Source organism: Ranitomeya variabilis, chromosome 7 (genome assembly GCF_051348905.1).
Source record: "Ranitomeya variabilis isolate aRanVar5 chromosome 7, aRanVar5.hap1, whole genome shotgun sequence".
In the NCBI taxonomy this organism is placed as follows: Eukaryota; Metazoa; Chordata; class Amphibia; order Anura; family Dendrobatidae; genus Ranitomeya; species Ranitomeya variabilis.
Genome location: NC_135238.1, coordinates 56,794,752 through 56,819,489, shown reverse-complemented (window position 1 = coordinate 56,819,489; position 24,738 = coordinate 56,794,752). Strand labels below are relative to the sequence as shown.

Below are 24,738 nucleotides of genomic sequence, written 5' to 3'. Positions count from 1 at the left end.
TCCAAGAGAAGTACTGGAGTCCCGTTAGGGGCTGCATCTGGCATCTGCGGCAGACGCAGACACCAGATGCAGCCCACAAGCAGCCCCTAATGGGACTCCAGTACTTCTCTTGGAACTTGTCCTCCACCTGTCTCTTTATTATGAGTAAGGTTTGATAAAGACCCAGCGGGTCGAAATGTTACATCACGCCACTGCGGTGAATTGTTTATTTTGGTGTTTTGAAAATAAAAAACCACTTGCTTGGCTAAACTTTGAAAGAACTTTGAGTGCAACTGTTTATCCTTGGGACAACACTGCTGGAACAACGCCGACCCTGGATTGGCCTATAAGTGTAATTATTTTACTGGGAGCTAACATACAGATTAAGATGAGGTTGTCCAAGTAGTGGACAACCCCTTTAACACACTCTTTAAGACATAGTAACAGTGACGAATTAAGTATGTTCGACAGAAAACAACACCTTTATGTTTTGCAGCTCCTGACACGAGTTTTAGTGCGTATGCAAATTAGCTCTTGCCTAGAAATAATTCTTGGAAAAAGTCTGCAAATTAGGTCTATCTTCCCTTGGAACACTGGCAAAAGTCTGTAAACAGTTGGTCTCCTTTGACAATCTAGCCCCCTACCCGTAAAATACGTAAAGTGCATCTTGGCCTATCAACCAAACCTTGTCCTACACTGATGAGTGACATGTGCCCTGAAAACGTTGTCAGAAGTTTGCTCTTTGGTATCTCTAGTCTGGTTACAAGACTCTTTAAAGAGTGGAACCTTCTCTTATAGGGTAGATACCTCCAGTAGGCGGCACAATCAATTTTGTTTTCTTTATTTCTCGGTCATAGTAAATTTGCATATCTTTTTCCCATGAAACATTCCCATACACAACTGCTAACCCCCTCAAAGAAAAAAAATGATGCCGACAGTAAATTGTCATCTAGTTTTAGATAGCATAAAGTAATAAATGAAAAAAAAATGGAAATTTTTCAAAGGAGGTAATAACAATGTATCATCAAATGTGATGTGCCCTAACATACTAATTACAGGTACAAGAGGTGCAAAGCATTTGGTGTCTTCTGGTGTCTTCATCCATGGCAGAATATTGAGATGTTATATTTCCACAAAAGCTTCGCCCCTCACACCTGGTCCAGGATTAATACAAGCAGATGTTTTTGTGGTGACGAGAATAGCAGCTCCTTCCTCTACAGCCGGCAAAGGAAACAAATAATCAGACAGAGCGTTGCCGTAGATGTTGTTACCCCTTGGAATGACTATGTCTTCATTCTCTGCCACTGGTTTCTTTATTTCTTCACATGAAGCTTGTTCTAAATCTGCACCTTTCAAACTGCTCTTAGTAGTGATCTTTCCACAGACCTCGCCAAAAGAACCTGAGAACATAAAAGTACACGGTAAATGTAAACTAAAGAACCTAAGGTCACATAATAAGAGGTAATATTCCATATGGTGAGGATGCAAATAAAAAAATATTAGATTGGGACAATCAATGGTTGCCTCATCCTAAAGATAATTTCCCATAATAATGTCAAATCATGTTGATATAAGTAAATCAGAGGAGTTACGTTTAATAAATACGTATTTTGCTTACAATGATATTTGCATTTTTTTCTCTTTGCTAAGGGACGCATTTTTTGCAAAGGTGACAACAAAAACTGCGTAAGTAACAAATCCGTTAATTCATAGTGGGCCTCCATGGCCAAACTTGGCATTTGCCGCTACTCTTGTCAGAGCACGGGAGTTTCCTCGTTTTTACTCTTTAACTTCTATACAGGTATGTGGTCTTTACTGCAGGGGCCTTGGGTTGGGTCTACGGAGTAGCTGCTAACTAATGGAGTAAACTGAAGGAATTAACCAAGCTAGCTAAATTGGTACCAGCGAGACAGAGACATTTACAGATTGAAATCCAAATATGTAGTCAGGTGGAAGCAAAGTTAAAGTCCAGAAAGTCTATCAGAAACAATAGGCAAAGAGGTGTCCGGCAACCCAAGGGTCAAACCAGGGGGATTTAAGAACAGTATTAAGAGCATGAATTAGCATCCATTCCTGTCTGCTGAGTGTTGACCATTCATGACTGGTCAGTCAGACACCTAATTAGCCTAAACTACTTTCTGTTGATGCCTGACACACAGTACATATGTAACAGAAGTTATTGGTTGTCACTTTTTAATTAGCTTTTCAAAAGGTGACACCCTATATTCCAGCACTTCTTGTTGTTACTTTTGCAAACAGATGCTGTCACAAAAAAAAACAAAAAATGCCTTTAAGTAAAAGAAATTATAAACTTTTGCTTCAGCACAACTTTTTTATATTAAAAGCTATAAACATGTAAACCGCGAGTAGGAATCTAATGGATTATTTGTCAACGTTTCCTCACTGTAGAACAGAAGTAATGTTATGCAAATACCGACAGATTTATCATCTGAGAATTCCCACAGCTTTCGATCTGAGTTACCTCAAAACACTGAAAACTGCGCTGCGTGCTTTCAGAAGAGTGTGCCTAATTCAGTGAATCTCCTCTCACAAGTGCAAAACAACCTGGATAAGACATCTGAATGAGCAACCACTTGGCAAATGAGATTTAATGTAGATAAATGTAAAGTAATTCCCCCAGGACGGAGTAATCCGATTGCTGCATATACATTAAATGGGACCTAACTTGGGACTACAGAACAGAAGGACTTGGGCATTCTGGTTACAAGTAAGCTGAGCAGCAGTACCCAATGTCAAGCAGCAGCCGCAAAAGCAAGCAAGCTTTTAGGGTGCATAAAAAGAGATAAAATCCCGCGATTCCAAAGTATTGTCACCCTTTTATAAATCACTTGTGAGGCCACATCTAGAATATGGGATCCAATTTTGGGCCCCACATTTATAAAAGGATATTCAGAAATTAGAGTCAGTTCAAAGGTGGGCAACTAGATTATTACAAAGGTTGGAAGGCCTCTCATATGAGGATAGGTTGGAAAAGATGGGCTTGCTTAGCTTAGAAAAAAGACGCCTCAGAGGGGATCTCATTTACCGTATATACTCGAGTATAAGTCGACCCGAGTATAAGCCGACCCCCCTAATTTTGACACAAAAAACTGGGAAAACTTAATGACTCGAGTATAAGCCTAGGGTGGGAAATGCAGCAGCTACCGGTAAATGTCAAAAGTAAAAATAGATATCAATAAAAGTAAAATTAATTGAGACATCAGTAGGTTAAGTGTTTTTGAGTATCCATATTGAATCAGGAGCCCCATATAATGCTCCATACAGTTTATGATGGCCCCATAAGATGCTCCATATTAAAATATGCCCCATATAATCCTGCATAAAGGTAAATAATGGCCCCATAAGATGCTCCATAGACATATTTGCCCAATATAATGCTGCACAAATGTTGATTATGCTTTGTACAACAAGAAAAAAAGGAGCATGAACCGCACCTCCAAAAATCATACGTTGATCTAAAGCCGCTAGGCAAAAATGTATATTACTGAACATGAGGTTTTCAGTTTAACATTCTGATCAGACTGTATGAAGCCCACTGCCACTTCACGGCAAACCTCGTAGTGGGTCCTACCGCCCTAATGGAGCGGAGCCATGCGCCAACCACCGCCACAGCGGCAATGCACCAGCAGGGCGGACGGCCTTTTGCCCCACAGCACCCATGCTGCAAGACTGAGCCCCCATGACTCCAGACCGCGCCGCCCCACCAGTACAAAGCCACGGCAAAAATGGCCGCCACACAGCACCAGCTGCTGGTGCATTGCCGCTGTGGCGGTGGTTGGCGCATGGCTCCGCTCCGTTAGGGCGATAGGACCCACTACAAGGTTTGCCGTGAAGTGGCATTGGGCTTCATACAGTCTGATCAAAGGTGCGGTTCATGCTCCTTTTTTTTCTTGTTGTACAAAGCATGTTCTTGTCTCTTTCATGGACCAGCACTCCTCCCATTTGGCACAGGTGATTTTAATTAGCAGGAGACTGCAAAGTAAGGGGTCTAGCCCATTTTGGCTCTCACTGAAGAGCTGGAGGAAGGTGAGTTTAAGTGCTCCTTTCATTTTGGTGCTGGTGCTGTGTGGCGGCCATTGTTGCCGTGGCTTTGTACTGGTGGGGCGGCGCGGTCTGGAGTCATGGGGGCTCAGTCTTGCAGCATGGGTGCTGTGGGGCAACAGGCCATCCGCCCTGCTGGTGCATTGCCGCTGTGGCGGTGGTTGGCGCATGGCTCCGCTCCGTTAGGTCGGTAGGACCCACTACGAGGTTTGCCGTGAAGTGGCAGTGGGCTTCATACAGTCTGATCAGAATGTTAAACTGAAAACCTCATGTTCAGTAATATACATTTTTGCCTAGCGGCTTTAGATCAACGTATGATTTTTGGAGGTGCGGTTCATGCTCCTTTTTTTCTTTTTTTTCTTGTTGTACAAATGTTGATTATGGCCCCATAAGATGCTCCATAAAGATATTTGCCCCATATAATGCTGCACAAACGTTATGGCCCCATAAGATACTCCATACAGACACTTGCCCCATATAGTGCTGCACAAATGTTATGGCCCCATAAGATGCTCCATACAGACACTTGCCCCATATAGTGCTGCACAACGTTGATTATGGCCCCATAAGATGCTCCATTCAGACACTTGCCCCATATAGTGCTTTGCAAACATTATGGCCCCATACAGACACTTGCCCCATATAGTGCTGCACAAACGTTATGGCCCCATATAGACACTTGTGCTATATAGTGCTGCACAAACGTTATGGCCCCATACAGACACTTGCGCCATATAGTGCGGCATAAACGTTATGGCCCCATACAGACACTTGCGCCATATAGTGCTGCACAAACGTTATGGCCCCATAAGATACTCCATACAGACATTTGCCCCATATAGTGCTGCCCAAACGTTGATTATGGCCCATAAGATGCTTCATACAGACACTTGCCCCATATAGTGCTGCACAAACGTTGATTATGGCCCCATACAGACACTTGCCCCATATAGTGCTGCACAAACGTTATGGCCCCTTAAGATGCTCTATACAGACACTTGCCCCATATAGTACTGCGCAAACGTTATGGCCCCATATGATGCTCCATACAGAAACTTGCCCCATTTGCTGTTGCTGCAATAAAAAAAAAATCACATACTCACCTCTCTGTCGCTCAGGCCCCCGACACTTTCAATATTCACCTGCTCCTCCTTCCGGCGCCGCTCCATCTTCAGCGTCTTCTGCACTAACGTTCAGGCGCGCACTAACACGTCATCCCTATGGGAGGTGGAGCAGCATATTCATTACTGTAATGAGCGGTACCACATGACCGCTCAGTACAGGAAGAAGCTGGGGCGCCGGGCAGCCAGGGACCTGCAGGGACCGCGCCAGGAGTAGGTGAGTATAATTAGACAGCCCCCGCTCCCCCTCCCCTGCTGACCCCTGGGTATGACTCGAGTATAAGCAGAGAGGGGGACTTTCAGCCCCAAAAAATGGGCTGAAAATCTCGGCTTATACTCGAGTATATACGGTATATGTATAAATATATGTGTGGTCAGTACGAGGACTTGAGCATGACTTATTCCTTCCAAGGACCATATTAAGGACCAGGAGGCACTCATTATGGGTGGAAGAAAGGCGAGTCCGACAGTTAAATAGGGAAGGGTTCTTTACAGTTAGAGCAGTCAGACAGTGGAATGCCAACCACAAGAGGTACAAATGGCAGACAATATAACAGCTTTTAAAAAATGGTTGGATGCTTTCCTCAATGTACATAACATTGCGGGTTAAAGCTAAATTAGTGACAAAAAAAACAATTAGTGAAGAAAGGTTGAACTTGATGGACCCAGGTCTTTTTTCAATCTATGTAACTATGCAATGAAGCCTGCTGTATGAGTCAATGCTCTTCATTTTGTGCACTTTTAATGCAGCCCTGAATGGCAAGTACTTTGCACACCTAAAAACCATAGCGTTGGTGTATTTTAATTTTAATAACTCTACTTTTTAGCATTTCAACAGCTCTAAGTACAGCTGAGAGATGAATACCCACTTGCAGCCTTCCAGACAACGTGGAACAAGTTGCCTTGAATATTTCTCAGGTTGCCGGGGAAGGTGGTCTCTCCCATTTTCACAGTTGGTCTAGATACCTGATCTGTCCTGGATCCTCTCACCTGTGGCATCCCTCCGCAACTCATTAAGTCTGCCTGTTTAGGTTAGACCAATCTCTTTTTCTCCATGGCCTGTCTCTGTGGTGGGCAGACAGCTTCTACCTGAGATACAGGCTAACCCTAGTTGGGCCTGCTTAGCCCACTCTTGCTGGGCTTTGGCTTGAGAATCTCTTCCAGTCTTAGTCCTTCACTCCACAAGTTGCTAGGTATTATGCCGTCAACAGCTCTAAGTACAGCTGAGAGATGAATACCCACTTTGCGGACTTCCAGACAGTGTGGAACAAGTTGCCTTGAATTTCTCTCAGGTTGCCAGGGAAGGTGGTCTCTCCCATTTTCACAGTTGGTCCAGATACCTGATCTGTCCTAGATCCTCTCACCTGTGGCATCACTCCGCAACTCACTAGGTCTGTCTGTTTAATTTAGACCAGTGTCTTTTTCTCCATGACCTGTCTCTGTGGTGGGCAGACAGCTTCTACCTGAGATACAGGCGAACCCTAATTGGGCCTGCTTAGCCCACTCTTGCTGGGCTTTGGCTTGAACACTCTTCCTCCCAGTCTTATCCCTTCGCTCCACAAGTTGCTAGGTATTAAGCCGCCATTTTCTTTTTCACAGGAGCGCTTTGCTGCTGATTCTTCCTCTGTTCACTGTTGCAGACTAACACAAGCTCCAACTTCTACGTGGTCCTTTTCGGCCAACCCCGGAAGAGACATCCGCTGCATCATGCGTCACTCTCTGGCGATTCCGCCTTCAGCCAAGCCTCCTGCTCTTGCCTTTCTTCATTTTGCACCGCACCCTCCTCCAGTGTTCACCTCCCATATTGGGTCTGGTCCAGGCTGCAGGGCATACCCTCTTCTGGGCCTACATTCCAGTCGGCTAGGCACATTTTCATGCTCCCAGGCGCCATCCACTCCCATAGAAAGCGGATCTTCTCAGCTCACTAGCCATCACCGTCTTTGGACACATTCTTCTGGCCGACTTCTCGGACCATCTATCTTCAGGTGCCCTCTCCTCTTTGCCACCGATCTTCTTTACCCCAAATTCTTCTTGCCGGGAAACCTCATCCTGCCAACTACGTCACTTTTGGTTTAAGGAATTTCCCTCGCAGAGGTTTACTTCAGAAGCCCTAAACGCCAAATAGATGGACCTCAGGTGTGTGCACTAATGTTCTTTACAATAAACATCACTCTCAAGATGGACTCTGCCAGGTCATGGTGCAGCTGGGGACCCTTCACATTCTTTTAGAATAACTAAGCCAGACAGTTTTAGAAAAGTAAACTCTTTACTAGGTGTTGGAACTATGTACAGATAGTAGCAGGTACAGTTCTTGAATACATTTTCTTCTGTCTCGCAGGACAGAGGAACGTTACAGAAAAATTGGGTATCTCCATCTTCTTGTGCAGGGCCAGACGTGACTATGTATTTCGCTGTAACCACTGCACAATAGCTGCACTCTTGTGAGACAATGTAAGGTAGCTCTCACCAGCTACCTCCGTACTAATGTTCCCCAGGGATGGCTCTGTATTCCTTCACGGCTGATCTCCAGATTTTGCTAACACCACTGCTTCCTTTAGCCTTTCCAGTTCTTTAGTGCCCCAACTTGTCTGGTGTGAGGAACTGACGCCCCTGAAGATCTCCTTCTGAAACCTGCTCCCTTTTTCTTGTCTTGGCTGCCACGCACACATACACACAGGGCTGATAACCTTTCTCTAAGGGTGTCTTTTCTTCTCCCTTGCTCACTAACAATTCCCAAACTTACTTTCAACCAGGAACTAAAACACACAGGCCCTATTATTGCTCCCCAACTATGGGCCGGCCCTACACTTAACCCTGTCCTTTATGTCTGACAGGACACTGCAGCCCACAAGTGGGTAAAATACATAAAGTAAAGTACATTCCATATAAAATACAATAACAGTATCTTCAGAGAGGGTGCACAAGCTCTTCTCCACCTTTACAATAGTAGCCCTTTATCTATCATGAATTGTAACTATGATTTAGTCACCCCTACATTACTGAAGTGTCTATGGATGAGGCTGGGGCTTGACAGTACAGGTCGCGTAGGGAAAGATCACAATGTGCCACTGCTACATCACAAAGGAATGCCAGTGATTGGGATTGGGATGTGACCTCCTAGAGCATAATAACCCTGACAAACAAGTTGCAAAAAGTTGGTCCCAGTTTGATTTTTTTAGGACTTGTCACATCACTCAAGGGGTCACAGTGCAACTAAATTCACTTGCATTACACACGATGTATCCTTGGCTCTGCGACCTGTGTGGCGGCCTGTCCCTGTATAGCCCTAGCCTAATTGTATGCATGTATACCTTTTTTTTTGCTGTATAGAATAGTGTAGTGGACCACATTATTCTACACAGATGAATCATGTGCACATTATTTAGCATGGGAGCTGATCAGCAACATATGTGACTGTATGTCTATAAGCCACAGAGATCTGTCAGAGGAGTATATTGGGAAATACTCTTGATGTATACTGTTGCATTCACAGCAAGCATACTGCCAATGTATTCTTACATATGGGCAATGTGAAAGAAAAGGTTGAGATTGCCCTGGACAAACGGTGTTACGGAACCCCGGGTCATACTAATGCTTAGGGTTCTTTTTCTGCTTTCATGGCTGCAAGCAAGTCAACTCAAGTTTTACAGGGAGTCACCCTGTTGCTCCTGGTTACTTGCAAGATACAGCTAGCACCCTCTTTCTGAAGTCCAACAGTTACAACTAATAATAATAACAAAAAAGTGAGAAAAAAGTTAAAAAGTCAGAGTATGGTGTTTATGCAAAAAAGGAACCTTTATAGCCACAGAGCTTTGCAACTTGCTAATCAGGAGGGCAGATAGTGACAGACCCCTCACTACACATGGAGGGCATACCAAACATTATAGAAGGCAGATAGTGACAGACCCCTCACTACACATGGAGGGCATGCCAAAAGTTATAGAAGGTAGATAATGACAGACCCCTCACTACACATGGAGGGCATGCCAAAAGTTATAGAAGGTAGATAATGACAGACCCCTCACTACACATCGAGGACATACCAAAAGTTACAGAAGGCAGATAGTGATAGACCCCTCACTACACATGAAGGACATACCAAAAGTTACAGAAGGCAGATAATGACAGACCCCTCACTACACATGGAGGACATACCAAAAGTTACAGAAGGCAGATCGTGACAGACCCCTCACTACACATCGAGGGCATACCAAAAGTTACAGAAGGCAGATAATGACAGACCCCTCACTACACATGGAGGGCATACAAAAAGTTATAGAGGGCAGATAGTGACAGACCCAACTACACATGGAGGGCATACCAAAAGTTATAGAGGGCAGATAGTGACAGACCCAACTACACATGGAGGGCATACCAAAAGTTACAGAAGGCAGATAGTGACAGACCCAACTACACATGGAGGGCATACCAAAAGTTACAGAAGGCAGATCGTGACAGACCCCTCACTACACATGGAGGACATACCAAAAGTTATAGAAGGCAGATAGTGACAGACCCCTCACTACACATCGAGGGCATACCAAAAGTTATAGAAGGCAGATAGTGACAGACCCCTCACTACACATCGAGGGCATACCAAAAGTTATAGAAGGCAGATAGTGACAGACCCCTCACTACACATCGAGGGCATACCAAAAGTTATAGAAGGCAGATAGTGACAGACCCAACTACACATGGAGGGCATACCAAAAGTTATAGAGGGCAGATAGTGACAGACCCAACTACACATGGAGGACATACCAAAAGTTATAGAGGGCAGATAGTGACAGACCCAACTACACATGGAGGACATACCAAAAGTTATAGAAGGCAGATAGTGACAGACCCAACTACACATGGAGGGCATACCAAAAGTTATAGAGGGCAGATAGTGACAGACCCAACTACACATGGAGGACATACCAAAAGTTATAGAAGGCAGATAGTGACAGACCCAACTACACATGGAGGACATGCCAAAAGTTATAGAAGGTAGATAATGACAGACCCCTCACTACACATGGAGGACATACCAAAAGTTATAGAAGGCAGATAGTGACAGACCCCTCACTACACATCGAGGGCATACCAAAAGTTATAGAAGGCAGATAGTGACAGACCCCTCACTACACATCGAGGGCATACCAAAAGTTATAGAAGGCAGATAGTGACAGACCCAACTACACATCGAGGGCATACCAAAAGTTATAGAGGGCAGACAGTGACAGACCCAACTACACATGGAGGACATACCAAAAGTTATAGAAGACAGATAGTGACAGACCCAACTACACATGGAGGGCATACCAAAAGTTATAGAAGGCAGATAGTGACAGACCCAACTACACATGGAGGGCATACCAAAAGTTATAGAAGGCAGATAGTGACAGACCCAACTACACATGGAGGGCATACCAAAAGTTATAGAGGGCAGATAGTGACAGACCCAACTACACATGGAGGACATACCAAAAGTTATAGAAGGCAGATAGTGACAGACCCAACTACACATGGAGGACATGCCAAAAGTTATAGAAGGTAGATAATGACAGACCCCTCACTACACATGGAGGACATACCAAAAGTTATAGAAGGCAGATAGTGACAGACCCCTCACTACACATCGAGGGCATACCAAAAGTTATAGAAGGCAGATAGTGACAGACCCCTCACTACACATCGAGGGCATACCAAAAGTTATAGAAGGCAGATAGTGACAGACCCAACTACACATGGAGGGCATACCAAAAGTTATAGAGGGCAGACAGTGACAGACCCAACTACACATGGAGGACATACCAAAAGTTATAGAAGACAGATAGTGACAGACCCAACTACACATGGAGGGCATACCAAAAGTTATAGAGGGCAGATAGTGACAGACCCAACTACACATGGAGGACATACCAAAAGTTATAGAAGGCAGATAGTGACAGACCCAACTACACATGGAGGACATGCCAAAAGTTATAGAAGGTAGATAATGACAGACCCCTCACTACACATGGAGGACATACCAAAAGTTATAGAAGGCAGATAGTGACAGACCCCTCACTACACATCGAGGGCATACCAAAAGTTATAGAAGGCAGATAGTGACAGACCCCTCACTACACATCGAGGGCATACCAAAAGTTATAGAAGGCAGATAGTGACAGACCCAACTACACATGGAGGGCATACCAAAAGTTATAGAGGGCAGACAGTGACAGACCCAACTACACATGGAGGACATACCAAAAGTTATAGAGGGCAGATAGTGACAGACCCAACTACACATGGAGGGCATACCAAAAGTTATAGAGGGCAGATAGTGACAGACCCAACTACACATGGAGGACATACCAAAAGTTATAGAGGGCAGATAGTGACAGACCCAACTACACATGGAGGACATACCAAAAGTTATAGAAGGCAGATAGTGACAGACCCAACTACACATGGAGGACATACCAAAAGTTACAGAAGGCAGATAGTGACAGACCCCTCACTACATATGACAGACATGTCAAAAGTTACAGAGGGCAGAGAGTGACAGGCCCCCATTACACATGGAGGGCATGTTACAAATTTCAGAGTGCAGGTAGAGAGTGACAGACCACCACTACACATGGAGGCCAAGTCAAAAGTTATAGAGGGCAGATGGAGTGTGACAGACCACCACTACACATGGAGGCCAAGTCAAAAGTTATAGAGGGCATGTTGAGAGTGACAGACCCCCACTACACACGCATCGAAGACATATCAAAAGTGATAGAGAGCATGTTGATAGTGACAGTCAGCTTAGATATTTGTCGTGCTTGGATGCAGAATATCTTGTGCATACTGTGTATCTATAAGAACATTGCCAGATCCACACTAGAACACAATTCACACGGTATGATCTGAAGCACAAATTGATTGAGGTTTTCATGTCTTAAAGGGAAACCTCATTTCTTAGCATTACTAGTGAGTGACGCTTGCATAGCTGCTAAGGAGCTTCTATGGAGATCTGGTAGAATCGCTAAAGAATCTGTCAGCAGGTTTTTGCTACCTCATCTGAGAGCAGTGCAATGTAGGTAAACAGAAGCTGAATCCAACAATGTATCACTTTGTTTGCTTGGTGCAGCAGTACTGACTCAACCAGAGCTTTTAGATTTGGAATAAAGCAGGGCTGAGAAAGCTGACCCAGCCCACACCACAGCTAACCCCACCAACACCAGGCTGTCTGTGTACAAAGTCCATAGACAGTGATCTGCTTATCACAGGAGGGGGCATTGCTGGACAAGTCCAGCAATGTTAATCTCTTAGTAATGAATCCTTCACAGTTAGTAAACAACAGGACGCAGTTTGACAAGTGACACATCCCTGAATTCTGTCTTTCAGCCTCTATTTCCTGCTTTCTTCAGACTACATAGCAAAAACCTGCTGACAAATTTCCATTAACTATTCTGGATATAAATGTATTTTGGTGGTTTGAAAATATAATTTCTTATGACTTACTCTTACAGTGTAGTTATGAAAGCTGCACCGTTCTCATAATATCAGTGCTAAGTTCCAGGGTCCCATAACTTTCACTTCCAATTTATTTTGGACATTGAAGAGAGATTTCTCCATCCTCCTTGTATTAGGCCGTGACCAATGATGTGTATGAAAACAGATGTTTGGATTATCTTAACAGTGAAGACAGTCCCCTTCCCTGTAATGACTGGTGTAGGAACTGAGCAGGGAGCTGGCTTTGTTCTTCAACTGAACCAAATACCTAGCCCTCTTCATTGACAGTGCTGGTCGGTGCCCACCCAAGTAAGCAAAAGTAAACTCTTTCCTTTGTAGAAAAAAGCAGAACTGGTGTGTAATGCGTCTGGGTTGAATCCTTGAACCTGTGCTTTGTGGTCAACTCCTCTGTCTGCCGCAACAACAGAAACACCTATTCTCTAGGTGTTTAGTTTCCATTATCCTTGCTTTAGCTTTTTTAGGGAAACAGGTGTTTTAATTTACTCATTTTTCTGCCCTAACACTTTTCGGGTGCAGCTTTATATTGTTTCCCCTGATCGTATTTCCTGTTGGTGATAGTCTCATTTGTATGTTGCCATACTGCTTTAGTTTAAGCCAGTCAGTAAAAGACCAGCTTGAGTTTATCTCTTTGCTCTTTATGTTCTTTATCATGCACCTATTTCTGTTTCTCTAACAATATGTACTTAATCCTTTAATTTGTATTTCATGGTTTGTTTTGCTCACTCTGGGATCTCTTTCTATTCCAGCACACTTTCCCTTCTGTAGGTAATTTAAGTTCTGCTCTGCCTCCCAATTCTTTAGGAGGAACAAGAAGGCTATGCTGAAAAAAGCAGCAGAGAAGGACAGCCGAGACTGGAACTGTCTGCTTCCCTATCTGTTATTTTCCATCAGTAAGCTCCCCAAGCTTCCACAGGCCCCTCCCCATTTAAACTACTCTATGGCCGACACCCTGGGGAACTCCTGTATGTGACAAAAGAATCCTGCTAAGCCTGATGCAAGAGAGGATTGCCAACATGATGCGCATTGTGAAGGATTACCTCCTCAAGGCACAGGAAGCACAGTCCAGGGTGTATAACAGGTCATCCAGGGTGAGACAGTTCAACCCAGGGGATCGAGTACTTGTATTTGTGCCCATGGTGGAGAGCAAATTCCTGGCCAAGTGGCAGGGCCCTATGAGGTAGTAGAGAAAGTTGGTGAAGTCAACCACAAAATTCACCAACTGGTGAAGAGGAAGCCCTACCAGCTTTAACATGCCAACCTGATTAAACTGTGACAGGACAGAGAATACGTGGAAGCTCCTTGTCTTGTGGCCAAGTCCGAAGTCAGAGTGGAAGATGTTAAGATACCAGACATCTTGTCTCGCTCACAGAAACAGCAATATCGGGAGCTGTTGCAGTGGAATAAAGACCTGTTTTCTGAGTTGCCAGGTCTTGCTCAGGTCATAGAGCATAAGGTACAGAGCCTCATGTAACTGAACCTGAAACCATATCGGATTCCAGAGTCTCGCAACAGGTGATCTCGAAACAAATGAAGTGGATGCTGAATATAGGAGTAATTGAAGAGTCCAAGAGTGGCTGGTCCAGTCCCATAGTCTTGGAGCTAAAACCAGATGGGGAGTGTCAGTTCTGTAATGACTACAGGAAGTTCAACAAGGTCACAAAGCTCAACACCTACCCAATGCCCAGGGTAGATGAACTGACTGAAATGCTAGGGCCGGCCAGGTACATTACCACCCTTCACCTCAAGAAAGGGTTTTGGCAAATTCCCTTGTCCCAAGATGCCTAAGAGAAGATGGCTTTCTCAATGCCATACGGTTGTTTCCAGTACATTTGGTTTGCAAGGAGCTGCGGCTACGTTCCAGAGAGCCATGGACCGGATCCTAACTCCCCACAAGAGGTACTCAGCGGTCTACCTGGATGAGATTGTGATCTTCAGCCAGAATTGAGGAAGCAATCTGAGCAATGTCTAGGCGATACTTAGTGCTCTACAGAAGATGTGGTTTTCCATATACTCGAAGAAATCTGCCATGGGAATGGAGGAAGCAAAATATTTGGGTTATATCCTTCGAAGGGGCAAAATAAAGCCCCAAATAAATAAAGTGGATGTGATTCAGAGTCGGCCACAACCACTCTCAAAGAAGCAGGGCAGAGCATTCCTGAACATCATCCCTAACTTCGCCATGATAGCCGCCCCTTTGATGGACAACCCCCAGGGATAAAGATGACTATGTGCAAGTGGTCTTTGGAAGCTTGAGACTTCCAGGAACTTAAACTAGCCCTGTGTAACCAGCCAGTGTTGGTGGAACCGGATTTCTTTAAGGTGTTTGTGGTCCAGACGGACGAGTCAGATGTCAGGCTGTTCTATCACAAGAGGTGAAGGATGAAGAGCACCCCATGTATTTAAATCGGAAGCTATCATCGTGCAAAAAAAATTATTCCATAGTGGAGAAGGAATGTTTGACCATCAAGTGGGCATTAGACACTCTAAGGTACTACCTTTTAGGCAGGAAATTTATGCTAGTGTCAGACTATGCGCCACTGAGGCGGACGAGGGAGAAGAAGGGGAACAATGCCCAAGTGACCAGGTGGTTCCTAGTACTTCAGGACTGTAGCTTTCATGTAGAGCATAGACCCGGAACACTGCATGGGAGATATGTAAAATGGCCACCAAACATGTTCTTAAGGGGAGATATGCATCATAGAGGTTGGTAGCTTTGGTGATGTAAGCCCAGGAAAGCAGGCTCCAGCACATATAGTGCTGAGAGAGTTAATATGGCGTATCAGGGCCAGGATTTACAATCAGTCAAAGAGATGGGTGAGACTGACTGCTTACATATCCCACCCCGGGGGCGTGGTATGGCAGATAAAAATGGAGACCAGTTTTCTCATTCACTGTCTAGGTCTGGAGATGTGTAGATCTCTAGTGTGTTGGTCTGTGCTAAGGGCCTTAAGAACCGGATACTAACCTGAGCAAGCAAACCCGCCATACTGTAGGTACCAGGGACTATTTACTTTGTGTTTTCACTTTTGTGCCAGAAAAGGCTGTCTTTTTGTTTGCTTATGCTTAGTGGTTTATGAAGTCCTAAATAAACGTGCCTGAACATTTTAATGAAACCGCTTCCTGTGCCTACCTCAACTTTGATGATGGTGGGACGGCTTTTACGCTTTTTTTTTAATCAAAACACAGTGTGTTAGGTGTTGAGTTCCTGCCGCTGCACAGGGGAATCTCGAGCCATCTCCGCTGCGGTCTCCCATTCTTCTCCAGCAGCAGTGGAGCTTGCTCAGCAGAGACATCGGTCCCAGCATCTGGCTCAGGCTGATACTGTGCGGCTGGTTACTGCTGTCCTTCCAGGCTCAGCCATTGTAACCAGTACTGATTAGCGGCGATCAGGCGTCCCTGGGACTAAGTCCTGCTTTTCTTCTTCTGAGCATGCCCAAGGGATGACCTCTCATTGGAGGTCGGGGGTCACATGCTCAGGTCCTGTAGCAGCTCCTATTGGACAACTATAAAAGGTTTGCATGTCCATGCGCTAGTATAAACTTATTAACGTGTGTGTCTGGATGTATGCCTGTCGATGGATGAAAGCTCCGAATCATTCCCATCCCTAGTGTTCACTGTTCGCGAATGGTGGAAGCTACCTAACGCCTGACAGTGCTATCCCGCACAGCTAGCACATGATACAGCGTCTGATAGCAGTGACCGCCAGTTCGGCGCCATGCACTAATAGAGCGCTTTCCAGGCCCAAGTCTGGGTGGTTAGTGGCGTCCGCCAGAGCGGCACTGCACGCACTCTTGTACTGTAAATTATTATTTCTGTTAATCTCTGACACCCCAGTAGCGGTGTCGAGCGCAAGAGGTCTAGAGGAACTCTTTCCCCGTGTCTTGGGACAGAGTTCTGTGACTCTTTGCTTGCGCTCTTTGTGCGGTACCACGACCCTGTGACGCAACAGGGTTTGCTTCCTTCATACCGGGTGAAGCTAACCCGTGTGTGTATCCACATTATACCGCCATATAGTCCGTCATTACTCAGCAGCAGGTTCCATCTCTGTACGGTGGACCCCGGGCTGCAAACGCACCTTATACCATCCTTCTACAGTAATTATTTGGTGCATTCCGCTATCCCTAACACAGTGTTTTCTTAGTACCCTATGTTATTTAATATGCACTATTACATTTTAGTTAATTACAGCAGGGTATATGCTATTAATTATTTAGTTTTTTAGGTTTTGTTTTATTGATTCGGGGCTGCAGCCTTCACGGTTCTATCATCTAATCATCTGCAGCAATCACATCACATACACAATGTCAGTAAATAGGCAAGGACGCAGCGCCATCATTAAAGTGGTGGCACTAGTCGGGGAGGTATGTACAGTGGGGGTAAGGCTAGGTTCACATTGCGTTAGTGCAGTCCGTTCAAAGCATGCGTTAAACGGACTGCGTTAACGCAAGTGCCGAAAAAGATCACATTATGCGATCGAGCTAGTGCAGATGCTTCATCTGTGCTAGCGGTGATGGACCTGAAAACGCTGCAGACCGCGTCCGAGGGTCCGTCACAGAATGACGGCACATCGCTTACGCATGCCGATTATGACATGCGTTAGCGATGCGCTACATAATGGAAGCTAATGGGTGCGCTAACGCATCCGTTACATAGCGTTAGTGCCGCTATGTAACGGATGTCGTCAGCGCATTGCCATTAACGCAATGTGAACCCGGCCTAATAAGTATTTGACCCCTTTCTGATTTTATAAGTTTGCCCACTGACAAAGACTTGAACAGTCTATGATTTTAAGGGTAGGTTAAAATTCTGGATTTTATCTTTGATATTCTATCTCTCAATGTTAAAATTAACCTACCCTTAAAATTATAGACTGTTCATGTCTTTGTCAGTGGGCAAATTTACAAAATCAGCAGAGAATCAAATACTTATTTCCCCCACTGTATGCTTTTTTTCTTTATTTTATGCAGCATACCAGGGGTACTGAAATGGGGTTGCCCAATTGTGGTAAAAAAAACTTTAATTTTGATCTAGAATAATTTATCAGACCATTCGGCAAGAAGTTACATTTCATGTGCTACAATTTGTACTTCGCCTGATAAATGTAAATCAGTTTACCTGCATGCAGCTTCCGTTTTCTGTGCAACATAATCGTCACAATTAATACTACTGACACCACAACAACCAGAACCAACACCAGCCAAATTATGTAGTTTGTGTTGCTTGCAACCAAAGGATTATCGGGACCTAAAAAATATGAAATAAAAAATCTTAATACACAGGAATCCATCATAATTACATGATATCAGGTTGCATACACGTGCCATGTTTTCCGTGATAAATCCAGCGTTGCAATACTCGGATTGGTGTCGGAACACGTTGCCACCACGTAAACAAACAAATGATGTTTGTTGCTTTACAGCTAATAATATGAACATGTAATTGGCTGCTAAAATGTTGTCATGTTTTGGCCAACGTATCAGGGTTCTGGAAGTCTTATGATCAAGAGAATATATTATGAAATCAGTCTGTATTTTTCAATACCAATCCTTAGGCGGCATATAATATATATATTTTTTATAATCAGATATGCCTCTTTCTGAATAGGACCATGTGTGCACGTCAGACTGAAATCTTCCATCAAAGACATTTTGGAAATATCCCAAAATGTTTTCGTCTTCCTAATTACCTTTTGTATTATATGTGATTGTGGGCCCGACACTTGTTGGCGGGACCTCTTTGTGCGTCACTGGGGAATTTGTAGTCCCTATGCAAAATAATGAAAATGACAAAGGAAAATTAGAAGAAGAACTAACATACAGCTGATGCAATGATTTTTATGGAGTGTGGAAATATAAAAGAGACTGAAGTTCAGTTATGGAACAACAAAACCTCAAACCCAGGATAAGGATGGAGTAGAGAAGAGGTCCATGATAAAAAATTATTATCTTTATTAGATCATCAAGCGTTAAAAAAAAAATAATAAAGTAAGCACAATGTCATATAGGATACGGTCAGGGTGAAAGACTAATAAATATAAATATATACAGTGGGGGAAATAAGGATTTGATCCCTTGCTGATTTTGTAAGTTTGCCCACTGACAAAGACATGAACATTCTAGAATTTTAAGGGTAGGTTAATTTTAACATTGACAGCGTGGGAATCATGATACCCAGCGGATGTGACCAGCTGTGACTTCACTAAGGTTACCGCTGGTCAGAGCTGGTGTTTCTCATGCTGTCAAACAGAGGACAGCATGGGAACCGTCGGATGTTCGGGCCTCCCATTGACTTGAATAAAGTTTGGGTTCAGGATCAAATTTGGATACCGTTCTGGTACCCGAATTGAATTTGTTTTTAACGTTTGTCCGAACACAAACATCCACAACTCCACTCATCCCTAGTCCAGAACCCACTGAATACTGACCTGGCCACTAGAACAGGGTCCTGCAAATCAATTTGCTAATCTCTAGGATTATTAATATCGGCCAACTCCTAATTGGGAGAGGAGAGCTTTGGACAAATATTGCCAGTATTGCCATCAAAAAGTTTGAACAGTCCCAGTAAATTTGAGATTGTTGGCTGATATTTCAGGCAGTCAAAGTTCCGTTAACATTGCTTCTGCTATTTTCAAATAAATAATGACTGCATTATGATTGGGATGCTGTGGATCAGAAGGGCAATTTTAATAAATGAGAACCATACTCATTACTAATTGTAGTGTTTGTCATATGAGAAAAGTACTGTGACAAAGTCACTGGCAAAGTGCTGGTGGGATGCGTTTCACCGAGGCTATTAGCCTTAGTGTTGAGAGGGGTTAATCGGCTATTTTAAGGGATGGATTTTGGTTTTTTTGTGGACAACCATAGAGCGGGTGGGAGGTTGTCCACCTTATCTCCACCCCAGTGTGTGGCCTGGGGCTTAAATCGTCAGCCTCCAGAGGCATTCAGTGTTCAGTAGGGCTGGAGAGAGGAACTCTAGCGTTTTGTGTTCTGACCAGGAAAAACTGAACCAGTGAGTGGTTATTATTCTGAGCGGGCAGACCCCATAGAGGCAGAGACTGTATATCATTTTGTTCTGTTTTCCTGTTTTTGCCCAAAAGGCTGTGTTTATATTCACTTCACGTTGGTTTATGCCACATGTCTAATAAACCAACCGAAGATTTAAAGGGACAGTGTCCCTTCACCTACCTCCGTGTGAAGCCAAGTGAGTAGATCTATCACAGTACATATACAATGTCTAGACACATTATATTCCATAACATGAAATTATTTGTCATGATGAAAATTGCATTATGGGAAATATATATTTGTGTCTGTATAATTTCATAGGGGTTGAATATGACAGAATTTTTTTTTAAAGATATAAAGCTCTATTGTTTCTTCTTTTTAATTCGCTATAATTTCTAAAAGGTGTTACGTATATAGTTTATAGACAGTATGGCACTAATACATCAACACTGCTATTCTTGATGAAAATTGTGCTGGAGAAAAAATGCATCAAATTTATTACGGCACACAAATGCCTATCACTCATCTTTCAACTGCCGTGCACCATCACAACAAGTGTACTCCAGTCAAATGTACACTTGTGGCATATATTGTGATGAATATGTTGGCCAAGATCACAAAGTTGGCAGGGACTGTTGGTATATCATGCAAGACGCACACAAAATTGTGACTTTTTAAGGAGTTTTATGCCTGAAATGTGTTTTTGAGAAAAATAGATAATAGCCCATTTAGCCTTAGAGGGATTCTGTCACCAGAAATAACGCTGATAACCTGCAGATATGGGGTTAATCTGCAGGCTAACAGCGTTATGATGCTGCCTGGACCCTGCACGCAGCCAAATGCAGAAGGGAGAAAATTAGCTTTATTCTTCCCACCAGCATTTGGTTCCAGTCACCGGTGAGGGGCAGCGCCGGTTCAGTCTCCGCTTTCAGTATATAGAGCGGCCACTATAAATGCGCCCCCGGCTATGACTGACAGCCGGCCGCAATGTAGAGGGAGTATCAGTTGACCAGGGGCGCGGTTTCAGTGTGCAGGAACCGGGCAGCATAGTAACGCTGTTAACTTGCAGTTTAACCCCCCATATGTAGGTTAACAGCGTTATTTCTGGTGACAGGTTCCCTTTAATGCATTTTCGATGAGGATTGTCAGCCAACCTGACCAGAATGGCACATGTGCCTCATTATGAAACAATGTATGGTGTGATACTGTATGTTTCACTATGCAAATTTACAGTTTTGAGAACAGACATGTGAAAAAGAACTTCCTTCAGTCTAGATGCTCCATGTTATAACATTTGCCACATGGAACAGTTACAAGTCTTTAAACACAACAAGGTTGATTGCAACTTCATTGAGTCTGTCTGGGATTACATGAAGTGGCAGAAGGATTTGCACAAGAGACATCCACAGAAGATCAGTGGTTAGTTCTCCAAGATGTTGTTTGGAACAAACATGTCTATCTTTGAAACCTAACTTTGCAGTATGTATGCATGTATGTACATATATATGTATACGGTATGTACTAGGGAAATGATGAGGAATCCAGCTCCACGAGGTAGTGAAAAAAACCCTTCCTTTATTCACTTCAAATCATATTCGGTGGAGGATAAAACATCAGCAACAACATGGATTAAAATGCGATATCAACGCGTTTCTAGTCAACAAGCACCCTTAATCATGATTTTAATCCATGTTGTTGCTGATGTTTTATCCTCCACTGAATATGATTTGAAGTGAATAAAGGAAGGTTTTTTTTCACTACCTTGTGGAGCTGGATTCCTCATCATTTCCTTAATTCTTCTACGCCCTGACACAGCGGTTACGTGCTCTGAGTTCCACAGGATGCCGACTATGGTGAGCTGGACTTTGTTTCATTTTGTATACACACACACACACACACACACACAGGAAGGTGAGGATTTTTTCAAAAATAGATATGTTAATAGTTTATCAATTAAGAAAATGTAAAGTGAATGAACAAATGTTTTTGAAGGAACACGGCAGGAAGGTTTTTCCAAACATCTTGAAGAACTAACCACAGATCTTCTACAGATGTTGCTGGGGCAAATCCCATATCTATATTAAGGCCACTTAAGAAACAGGTGGTATCTTCATCTCCTCAAGGTTGTTTCAGGATACAACAGTGGGGCTTATGTGGCATGCGTTCTTCATTTTATGCCATAGGATGCCTTCAGAAGTGTTCTGGGTAGATGAAAGATATTTTGGGAGGAGGTGGAGGACAAACACAATGTAAAGCAGGTGGATTTAATGCTCTGGCAGTATGAAAAAGTCTGTTTTTCATATTAGTGCTGCACAGAATCATCACTGAATGTCAGAGCAGAAGTGAGATTCAATTTGCCTATGGCCCAAAGGGCTTCCCTTCACACGGGGAAATTCCTCTGACATCACATCTGTGACATCATATCAGTTACTGCAAAAAAAAATGCTTATTGTCACATACGGTAAACCTCACTGCATTTAGTGAGTACTAATATCTAATATACATGTACGGTATAATTAAAAAAAATCTGCAGCAAAGTGGAAGAGAGAGTTTACTAAGTCTCATTCTTATGCTGCCAAAATCTGCATGAAAATTGACCTATGGTGCACATTTTAAATCCACAGCATCTTCAATTTATGTTGTAGATCTGTTGCAGATTTTCTACAGATTTTTTTCAGTTAAATGGGGATGTTAAAATTTGCAACAAACCCAATTTGCTGCACATCACCTAAGAATCAGGGGAAGATCCTGCAACTCCTAAGCAAAGTAATTTTCAATGATTAAAGGCAAAGTGACAGCTGATACATGATGCCCCATCCACAGGCCGATTTTGTGGGACTTACTGATGTATAGATATTACAGGTTCTCCTGTTCTCAAAATGTTATTTGATTTTATTGGATGGGCATGTGACCAGACCTGTCCATCAGCCTCCCCATTTGAAAAATGGCACCCCTATGTAAACGGTGAACTCCATGAGCAGCCATCTTGAGAACAGGACAGCTGTGCAGTCTGTGTACTAAGAAGCGGGTGGAGAAGAGCCTGTAAAACACTCGTACGTATGGTATTCTGTGGGGCTGTGCACATGTCTGAGTTTTTCCACAGACTGAGTGGTCCAAAACCAAAAATTGCAACATGCAAATTTCCATCCGTAAATCGGATCGCAGGCTGCAATGCAAGTAAATTGGTCCGTCAAATAATATTGGATCACACTTGGATGAGATCCGAATGCTGATTTTCACAGATTTACAGATTGGAGAAGATGGACAAATTAATTTTTCCATCTTCTCCACTTCCAAGAAAATGACGAAAGCCAGAGGATGAAACGCGCGTCGAGGTGCCACAGGTCCCCAGTTGTGTTTGTTCCTGTCGCAGATACAGCCAATAACATGACTTCAGGTATTAATTATTCATATTAGATAATGCTTCAATTTCTCACACCACAATTGATGTGTTGCACTGTCCTTATTATATCCTATTAAGGTTTAGTATCAGGCTTATACCATCATAGGTGACTGTGAATACAATATGCTGCTGTTACATCTATGCAATGATATGGACTTTTTTGACTACATTGATACTCAGTGCGGTTAATACAGTGCAGTTAAATGGCTGCGATTATGATTGTAAAGTCAGCTAACATCAAATCTATCTAATATATAGTCCAGATATTGGACAGTAGTCAAAATTTACTTTGATGGTCAACCAAATTTGATGGTTTAATAAAGGTTTGATGCTATGTATCCTCAACTCTAGGCTTCCTAAAACATTGAATTTTTAAGTTATTATGCTGTCATTATGACGATGTTGTGTGCAGGCTGTTGGCAGTTGTAATATGTTAGGTCGGCAAAACACTACTAGTTATAATTTAAAACTACTTTTTCAGGTGTTTTCTGTCCATTTTGTCTTAAAGAGATGTACCACTACACTCTACTTCATTTTTCATGTAAACATACAGGTTGTATTGTGACAGGGATAAGGTCACCGAGACACATCGGCGTGACTTGTAGTCTCAATGTTCTGTCTAAAATGTTTGTTCACTTGATATACTTGTTTAATTATGATGTTTAAATAAAGCTTAATTTTTTTTATATCATACAATAATCTCCCTTCCTCATTCGTCCTGTTGTCTCTTCTAAGATGTTTTTATTGTGGAGATTTCTCCACATAATACCGGTATTTGTAAGACAGATCTCTCTTTTATTTGGTTCACTATCTCATTTCATAGGATCAAAGGGAGTCATTATATTCCTTAGAAGGATTTTTTATGTTGTGATTTCACAGATTGACAGAGTTGAGAAGATAGAAATATACATTTTTCCATCTTCTCCACTTCCAAGATAATCGAATCACACTCTGATCACATCCTGATAAACTCTGATTACAATCTGTTCACACGCTGATCAATTTTGATCACACGTTGATCAACTATGATCAACTCTGATCACACTCTGATCACACTTTGTTCACACGCTGATCAACTCTGATCACACGCTGATCAACTCTGATCACACGCTGATCAACTATGATCACACGCTGATCAACTATGATCACACCCTGACCAACTAGGATCACACTCGGATCACACTCTGATCAACTCTGGTCAAACTCTGATTAGCATAATCAGCCCGATTTTCTCAGATGAGAGAAAATATGGTCGCGTGACCCTAGCCTAATACTTTAATATATTAGTAAGTGCCACAAAATCATGCCCCCCATACATTCATTAAAACAAAGATACAGTAGAAAACCCCTTTGAGCTCAGTGATAAAGCAAACAATAAAATACACTGAAAGAGGGTGATCCAAAAACTAAAAAAAAAATCCAAAGCTTTAACAATGCTGCAAAAAATTAGAAAATAATTATTGGTAAAATCTAGAACTCAAGCGATGTCTTCAAGTTGATACAGAGTCCTCCAAACATTTCTTCAAAACTTTAAAGAACAAAAATGCAACTTACGTGAGCAAGGATTAAACTTGACACAAACTGGAGGAGGTTTCGGGCATCGAAGTCTACAGGAGTGACAATTTCGGAGTAGCCCATCATAGTACTGACTTGTTGGACAATGTTCACCCAT

At 43.0% G+C, this 24,738-nt stretch overlaps 1 protein-coding gene across 1 annotated transcript; it reads right to left on the bottom strand.

Moving 5' to 3' along the window:
• Positions 1–392: 392 nt before the first annotated feature.
• Positions 393–24,738, bottom strand: TNFRSF17 (TNF receptor superfamily member 17). The gene is made up of 4 exons (XM_077273558.1): positions 24,621–24,738; positions 18,343–18,420; positions 17,772–17,900; positions 393–1,379 (listed from the first exon to the last, which is right to left on the bottom strand). Exons 1-4 carry the CDS (start codon positions 24,736–24,738, stop codon positions 1,102–1,104), a joined length of 603 nt encoding a protein of 200 aa, XP_077129673.1. The 3' UTR covers positions 393–1,101.